At 49.2% G+C, this 8913-nt stretch overlaps 2 protein-coding genes across 2 annotated transcripts; both read left to right on the top strand.

The window, feature by feature from the left end:
* The first annotated feature begins 140 nt into the window (after positions 1–140).
* LOC131209218 (neurochondrin homolog) lies at positions 141–2871 on the top strand. Its single transcript, XM_058202227.1, has one exon. It carries the CDS (start codon positions 424–426, stop codon positions 2623–2625), a length of 2202 nt encoding a protein of 733 aa, XP_058058210.1. The 5' UTR covers positions 141–423; the 3' UTR covers positions 2626–2871.
* A 746-nt stretch (positions 2872–3617) lies between these two features.
* On the top strand, positions 3618–8812 carry LOC131211801 (N-acylneuraminate-9-phosphatase). The gene is made up of 3 exons (XM_058205423.1): positions 3618–3629; positions 4435–4917; positions 6921–8812. The coding sequence occupies exons 1-3, from the start codon at positions 3618–3620 to the stop codon at positions 7287–7289; spliced, it is 864 nt and encodes a 287-aa protein (XP_058061406.1). The 3' UTR covers positions 7290–8812.
* The last annotated feature ends 101 nt before the right edge of the window (positions 8813–8913 follow it).

Raw genomic sequence — 8913 nt, 5'->3', positions numbered from 1 at the left:
CAAGAGCACCTCCTACAAGGACAGCCGGGCCGCTTGGGGCCTGTTGGAAAATTCAGCTCGCGATCTCTTGAGCCGCCACGCGATCAGATACGAACACCGTATCTGCGGTTGCTGAGAGTGAACAGAGATTTTCACGAATGTTTCTCTCGCGAGCACACACCACACGATTGCTCGTCGGAGAAAACGCACGCTCGAGCACGATTTTCCGGAGCATCCCGATTCAGTTGAGAACACGAAGTGACACGGTACGGTACGTGTAAGTTTTCGAGATCACATTCATAAGGAAAAAAAGTATTTTAGGGTGAATAAGACTAAATCGTGGAACGGGAAGAACATAAGAATCATAAGAAACGAGCCCGCTGATAAGCAGAACGACAGGGAGAGAAAAGTTTGAACGAATAGAACACCGATACCAAAGCGAAAATGTCGGGCGAAGTGAGTGAACCGATTAAAAAGTGTTCGCTTATCCTGAAGAATGCGAAGAGTGACACGGAAAAGTTTGCCGCTCTGTTCATGGTAACGAAGCTGATCAAGGGAAAGGACTGCACGCAGGCCGGCAAGCGGATGCTGTTCGATGCGATCGGGTTCGACTTTCTGCGCAAACTACTCACCAGCAAGGATGTCCCGGACGATTGTCCCGCCTCCGTGTACCAGAGTGTGGCCCTGTCCATACTGAGCTGCTTCTGTGAGGACGAGTCGCTCGCCACGCACCAGCAGATGTTGGACAGCATTCCGGTGTTCCTTGGGATCGCATCGACCTGCGACGACGATGAGTACGACGATAATCTGATCGTGATCAACGAGGCGTACCAGTGTCTGCAGAGCATCTCGCTGTACGAGCCGGGTCGGCTGGCATTGCGGCAGCATGACATCATCACGAAAATGGCGCAGATCTACACGCAGCGCAGCTTCCAGATCGATGAAGCGCTCACGCTGATCGTCACGTTGGTGGCCCGCTTCGGTGCCAACTCGTGGGACAGTGACCCGAAGCTGTTTCACGCGCTGCTGCAGCGCGTTTCGCTCGACTTCGAGACTGACCATGCCGAGCGCAAGTTCGAGCTGGCCGACATGATCACGGTGCTGCTGTTCAACTGCCGCCGTGATCTGGTCTCCCGTACGGTGCAGGACGAAATCTGGCCCCAGTGCTTGTACAAAGGAGTCACCGACATCCTGATGAGTAAGATCGGCAAAGCGCAGCGCGATCCTGCCCTCAAGTTAGCGGCCAACGCGATCGATGTGCTCGGTATCGAGTGGACGCTGACCGATACGGAGAATCCGAAAAAGTTCTTCCTACTGCTGCTGCAACTGGCCGCGATCGAGGTGCGCATGCAGATGGATGGCAAAAGTTTCAACCAGTGCATGGCGCAAGCCGATTTGATCACCGCCTGCTTCACCATACTCGAGCTATCGATCAACTTCATGGCCACCGATCAGCTGGAGCTCGATCAGAAGGACAAGCAGCAGGTGTACACCGGACTGAAGGGTGCCTTCAATGGCGTGCTGTCGGTGCTGGTGAAGCTGGCCAACGACACACGCAAGGATCGGCTGCAGAAGACAGAGAAAGCGTTCACTTACGCGATGGTGCGCGTTCTGACCGCCTGGATGGCACAGGAGCCGACCGCCATGAAAACCCAGCTCGGAAAGGTGCTGCCCTTCCTGTTCAAGCTGGCCAACGAGTCGTTCTACGAATCGCGGGACTACCGCATCGCCCACAAGGCCGACAACGTAGACGACCACGAGGAGCAGCCACCGGCCGATGTGCTGCGTGTAATGCTTCCCGCCATCTGTCACCTGGTGGTCGAAGACGAGGCGCGCCAAATTTTCTTACGCGAAAAGGAAGAGCAGGTCCTGTACGATTGTCTGCTGTTTCACTGGTCCATCGCACACTATAAGAAACCACCGGTGCCACGGGCCGAACGATTGAAACGCATGAACGAACCGGACCCGGAGCTGACAGGGCGCCAGCTGGACGAGATGCGTGACTCTCGGACGGCCATCGTCAGCCTGTGCAACATTCTGATGAACATTACCGTGCTCGAGGCGAAGCTGGTGGAAGAGAGCACCCTGTTCGCGCAGCTTCTGCGCTTCATCTTCGAGAACTTGCCGGAACTGAAAGATACGCCCGACAATCTCGTGATGCACGGTCATTTGGCGGTCCTTGGGTTGCTACTGCTCAAGCAACAAGCATCGAAGATCAAGAAAAACGATTTCTCCATCTGCCGCTACATCCAAACGACGATCCGTTTCCTGTGGGACGCGTACAACATCGACGAATCAAACGATCCGCAGGCGCTGGTCGTTTCGCTCGCGTACAAAGAGCACTGGTTCGAGCTGATGGAGTTATGGTTCCTTGGGATGCAGACGATGAGCGGCATCATCAAGCTCATTCCCTGGATCTCGGAGTTTGCGATCGAAAGCGGCTGGGCGGAGGGTATCGTGGAGACACTGCGCAAGGTGAAGATCGGTACCTTGCCGCCGAACGTGAAGCTTGCGTACGAAGATTTCCTGTCGCAGCTGGTCGACGCGAATACGAACGTTGCTGCCGTGCTAAAGAAGGCCGATGCGCTGAAGGTGTGCCGCAATCATCGGATGATGGATCTTGGCAAGAAACTGTTTGGAGACTAGAATGTCGGTGGCTGCGTTCGTCTTTTCTAGACCTCGCACCGGTGCGCCATCATCAACCAGACTCTGCTTAATCGTACGTTGCTGCATTTCGCATGTTCATTTAAATCCATCATCTGTCCATTTATTTCGTTCGCTTTACCGCACACAGCGCCAAAGTTCTGCTTCTAAAAAAACCCGTAACGTAAATGGAAAAAGTATAAAAACTATAAGCAAACAATGAATTGATCTACGAAATAAACCTCTTGTTTTGTACCATTTTAATTGTCTTTGGTATTATCTGTCTACGAATGTCCGTTGCCTTTTGTTGTCCGTAATGCACAATATGAATTCTACTGCTGCAGCAGGCTCCAATTGGTCCACTTTTCGATTCCCAAACTCTTTCTCGTCGTGCGCTTAAGAACACAACAACCCAACAGAGGATCGTCTAAAGTTGAGGTTAGAGTGTACCGGTTCATTCGCCGGAAAGCTGAAAACGTGTGCTCTCGGCCTACAGAACCTGCACAGCGGGCGAGAGCGCATTGGCGTTTCGCGCGAAAGTGTGTAGTTTTGGGGCGTAAAAATAGAACATTACTTGTCCACCACGGTGGGCAGAAGCAAACAACCGATGCACGACAACCTACCAACGGCGGCGAATGTCGTTGGATTGCCATACCATTGGAAACCACGCGCCGGCCCCTCAATGGAGGGAAGGCGAAGAAAATCTAAACACTTAATCCGACCACATGCGGCAAGAAAAACTAAGGCGTTGTTCTTTGTGGAAGTAAGGGTAATAGATAGATAGAGAGAGAGAGAGAGATACACAAAGAGAGCAAAAGCACACGGATACTCGTGTCACGATCGCCGCGCGCCGCACGCGATTGCCACTCTTCGTCTAACCGAAGAGTGTATTAATAAACTATTTTGGAGAATCAGTGACCATCGGTCGCCGGTGACAGGTTGTTGCAACATCGTGCTAAGCTACACCCACGACGGGGAGCATTTCACCAAACAACATGCCTATTTATGTACATTGCTACGCTACGGGTCCTAGGGTTCAAACATTCATCTATCATTATTTCCTTCTTCGCGGCACATTGAGTGCACTTGCGCACCAACGTTGCACATCTCCATTAGTGCGCGCGTGGTGCACACAAGTGGAACTCTTTCAACCCTACAATGCCTCCGCCATCGCCCTATCCGGTTTCTTAGTCTCTAAATATTAAGAACAAGGTAACAAGTCTCAAAGAAACGATTGCGCGCGCGCGCATTGCTCACGGAGCTCTGCCAGTTTTCCACACCGCCAACAGATCCGAAAATAGTCACGAATTTTCTTCGTATTGCACGCGTCGTACAAGGAAAGGAGGTTGCTTGTTTTTGCCTGGCACACACTATTTGTTCTGTGGGGCATTTGAATGATCTTTTAGGTAGAGGTTAACGAAGACGCCAATGCGAGAAAGTGGAACAACCTTGTTGGCTGGAGGTCGTTTTTGTTAGTCATCCAATATTTCCAACAATTTTCGTTGCACTGTTTCGACGTAATTCATCAGATCTCTAAAAAGATTATGATCATATGCGATCGTATGATTAACGAGGTTATCTTCTCACCGTTTCTCGATGTCGCTGCTGCTGATCTGTGATACTTTGTGAGGATCGTACCCAAAATAAGAATGTAGACATTCCGGACAATCGACGGTGTTCTACTTATAGACCCAAAGTAAACATATCCGCTCTCCGCAGCCAGTGTGTGTGGTAGGGCTAAGAGCCCGTCATCTGAAATTCGACGATTGCGTTCATTCGGTGTTCCTCCTCTCTTCTTTACCGGGATTCCAGGTGGCAGACCTGCTGCACCGTGAGCATGGTTTGGACCGCGTGCTGGCGACCGAAACGGCCAACAACTATCTGGCCGCTTTTCGGCGCTGCCCGGACAATCCGGACATGGCGTTGGTGCAGTGGCGCTCGCAGCTCTGGAACGACGTGCTGCCCGTAACGCACCAGCACCTGGCCGGTGAGCTATACGGTCGCTGGCTCGAGTGGCGCTTCCGCTACCTCGCGCTTCCGTCCGAAGTGCAGACGATGCTGCAAACGCTGCGCCTGCAGTATCTACTCGGCGTCATCACCAACGGGCCGACCGCTGCGCAGTGGGAGAAGATTGACAGACTAGCGTTGAATAAATACTTTGACTGCATTTTGGTATCCTCTGACTTACCGTGGGCCAAGCCCGATAGAAATATCTTTTACGCAGCTTGCCACTATCTAGGTGTTGCGCCCGGCCAGTGCGTCATGATAGGAGACAAGCTCGAGACCGACATTCAGGTGAGTCGATACATGCCCAGCGCATTTTTCCCCCGAAAAAAAACGAAATCTCTCTCTGTCGCTCTCTGTCTTACACAAACAAATACGCAGAGCGCCCGATCTTCGGACGCCCACATGGGACGTCCGTCAGCGAAAACAATTACAATATTGGTGCGATCGATTCTCCCCCGTCCACTTGCAGGACACGGTGGTTTTGCATGAAATTTACACACATATCCTGCCATAAGAAAAGAAAAAAGCGAAACATAAAGCTTCCACCGTGTCCGAGGTCACATGTTTTTTTTGTTTATGCATTACAATTCACCATCTCTAAAGTCGATCAGTGTCGCGAAGCTCAGTCTCCGTTTGCTGACGGGTGTCGGAGTATACACCAGTAGAGGCAATGGCGCACGACCCACGAGCAATTTTATTCCATCCATCCATCCAACCATCCAACAAGTCCAGGGACCCCATCAACTAGCTCTGCAAGCAAAAGAACAAATTTCATAAGCAAAACAAAGCAAACCATGGTGTCGTCATGTCTCATCGGATAGCGTTCAATCGCGCGTTTTGAGCCAAATGTTAGTTTGTTTCATCCGTATTTCTTGTGTTCCACATTAATCCACATTAACGATGCAAACGGCCATCAGCAGAACACGAAAAGACGTTCTATCGTAGTATGCCACAAAAAACACACCTCAAATAATGGTTGCTCTCTATCTAATCGCGAACAAAAAAAAGCGTGACGGTAAGTTGTTCCCTTTTTGTGCTGAAAACTCATTCTACTCTCATCACCATATTTACACTCCAACACACGTTTCCCATAAAAAAAAAACATCACCTTGAGGCGGGGGCGCAATTGCAAGAAATGCAGATCCTTAGTTCCTTGATGTCGTCCACAGTTTCACAAGTGCGTTGCGATACGACCTATGTTCTTATGTTTTCCTGTTTGAGGCTTTAATGGACGCAAATTTAGTTCGGTTTTTCACTTTCATCATCCACTTTTGGCATTGACTTTCGCGTTTGGTAAAAATAAATTTACTCCGTGTGAACGTAGCAACACACGATGGTAATTTTTGAGAGGCAAATAATCGAAAGATCATCATATAGCAAGCGTGCAAGTGTGCAAGCTTTAGAGTGACAACAAAACCAATCTAACCTATAATAACACAGTGTTCAGTCATTCTGCCATTCAGCCATTTTCAATTTCACAAAGGATTTCGCTCTTTTCCGCGCTCGTCGACTAGACGGGTCGTGTCGGAGCGCCTAAATCATTCAGTTTTGAGCCAAAAACAAATCACACGCACAATGCAATCCTCATATATCGTGACGATCGAAGATGTGACATCCCCAAATTCCACATGAAAACTTTATATGCTCTTACTGTAAACCAACTTATATTCCCCCAAACAGCCAAACTGATAGCTCATTTGATTGAAGTTTAACTTTCCTTCCACTTCCCGTTCCCGAACCGACTGTCCGAATTAAATGGCATACACAACGAATGAAAAAAAAAACAAACAAAAAATCAATCTAAAACCTCAATTTCGGAACCGTCTGAACATCATTGCCGCCATCAACGCTACGCGCGCTTCGGTGGCGTCTACCACGACGATCAACTGCTCTGTTGCCCACGGACACACACAACACCCGGTGGGGTCCTTCTCTGCAATGATAATATGCTCCGTATGCTGCTGGCGTGTCCATGCCCCGCCTGTCGACACGACCAACTCTACCTAACGCACACGTCCAATGTTTCATCTGCGGACGGTCTTGGGTTTCATCAAACAATCGTCACACACCTGATGGGGCGCACACCGGGTGTACTGGCACTGGGTACTGGGTGATTCATTCGATCTTTCTGCCGGGTGCCGGTTGAAATGCTCCGACCGGTTTAATAACCGATCCTTCCGATCGGCCACCAAATGTTGTGATCCTTTTGATCAACCAACAAACACGAATCGTATCGCGCTATGTGTGTTGCTGCCGGCTGGGGGCTCTGCTGGCTGGGGTTTGGTATGCAGGGCGGCATTGAGGCCAACCTGGGAGCAACGGTTTGGCTGCCGCTGCCCATGGAGCAACGCCTTTGCGGCGATCGCACGATAGATGACGTTCCGGAACACGTGCGGCCCGACGCTACGGTGGACAGTGTGCTCAAACTACCGGGCTTGTTGCCACCGTCCACTTCATTCCGTGTACGAGGCACCGGGGCCATAACGACGACGGCCATGGATGAACGGATGCGGCAGCAGAAAACTACGCGCAATCGGGCGGCCCAGTACAACCGTATCCTGCCCGACATACCCGATCTTTACAGCTCGTACAGCAGCTCCAGCAACGACTGCAGCCAGCACAGCAACGGCAGCACCGGAAGCAGCAGTAGTAGCAGCTGAATTGTAGGGCACCCAGCAGCGGCTGGTTTTTTTCATGGCCCCGGGCCATGGTGAGGATGCACGGTGGAAGGAATGGAATGGAAAGATGAAGGGTCGTCTTCCACTTGCTAGGAGCATCGGGCGCGGTCCGGGTGTGTTAACTACGTACCTCCTGTTCTTCCGGGCACTGCTCGACCGACCGACCGACCGACGGACGACAGAAACACCTCGCTCCGAGTGCACTACCACTGTCTGCGTCTCCCGCGCGTTCAGGTCGTCCTGTAAAATGCTTTTGTATAACTTTAATTTGTAATTTCCGAAGCGCTATCTTTGTCACCTTCGCCCAAAAAATATGTGCTCACTGCTGTTGTGTCAGCCCTGAAGTCGTCGCTGAAACCAGCGGAGGTTGCTAGAGAACAGCAAAGGTTGCTAGAAGACAAATGCATCGGCAGAGCGAAACATGTACACATGTAGATAGAATCTAAACAACTTTTATACTACACACTGCACAGGCCATCGAAGGAGGCGGCACTTGGGCCATTATTGCTAAACTTTGCTTCACACTAGGGATGACGGCGCTCTGCCCATTGGCATTGCATATTTGTCAAACTACTGAGTGCGTAAGTCTGGAGAGCGCAGTGCGTTCTATTCGAGTTCTTACATAGGAAAGTACCTGATCTGACCGAGAAACAAATAGCGCAGCAACTAAAATAAGGCCACTTTGAGGGGCTCTTATCAAAACCAAACACATAAGAAAACAAATAGAGTAGTATCTTATTTTAATGAAGCAAAATATTTTCCTCTGTCACTCTCTGTGGGCAGAAAAGCAACCGAACAAAAATTTCAAAAGAAATCCCCAAATCAAACATGAAAATCCCCAATGTGGTTAATGGATTACGACACTAAGAGAGACTTGAAACCAAAACTAACGAGAATGTAGAATTCTCCAACCTTCTCACCACATTTCCATTCTTAAAAGCAAGAAAAGGCCTGTCGTCGATCGTAAACACTACAACGTACGTGCCATTGATGCCAACTGCACTCTACTTTTCCACGAGAATATCATGTAGTATCACAGTAATTGCGGATACCATGGAATCGGAATATTGTACAACAGTGTTAAGGCTAAAAGATGAAGGTAAACGTAAAACTAGACACACGGAACACGACATAGAATGTTACGCGGAAAATTGTAAAAATTGTAAACCGTCGGCAATCTATCTGGCGGTTTGGAACAGATAGGATCAAAAAACGGTTCGGTTTGGTGGGGTACTGGGGGACCGTTTTTGGAATGCAATTAAAAATTTTTTTCTTAATAACAAAATGACTCATAATTTGGGCGTTCACGTTCGCGGTCCACCATTCATTCATTTCGACACTGGATGACACAATCTTTTGATGAAAAAGGATCGATTCGGTACATTAAACAGTAAAAGCGCGAAATGCATTTTTACATAATGTTCATTTTTGTCTTTTTATCTTAGTGTTATCCTGAAATATGCTTTTACTACTTCTCAATAAAGGAGCTTTGCTTTTCCTCGGCATTTCTTTAAGTTCAGCTTTTCTTATGGTGGTAGGATGACATTCTTTGAATTATTTCGTTAAAATAATGTCGATAACGTAATGTTGAAATCGTTTGCAACTA

The sequence above is a fragment of the Anopheles bellator genome, chromosome 2, assembly GCF_943735745.2.
Source record: "Anopheles bellator chromosome 2, idAnoBellAS_SP24_06.2, whole genome shotgun sequence".
NCBI lineage: Eukaryota > Metazoa > Arthropoda > Insecta > Diptera > Culicidae > Anopheles > Anopheles bellator.
The sequence above is the reverse complement of the archived record's forward strand: the minus strand, read 5'-3'. Positions and strand labels throughout refer to the sequence as shown.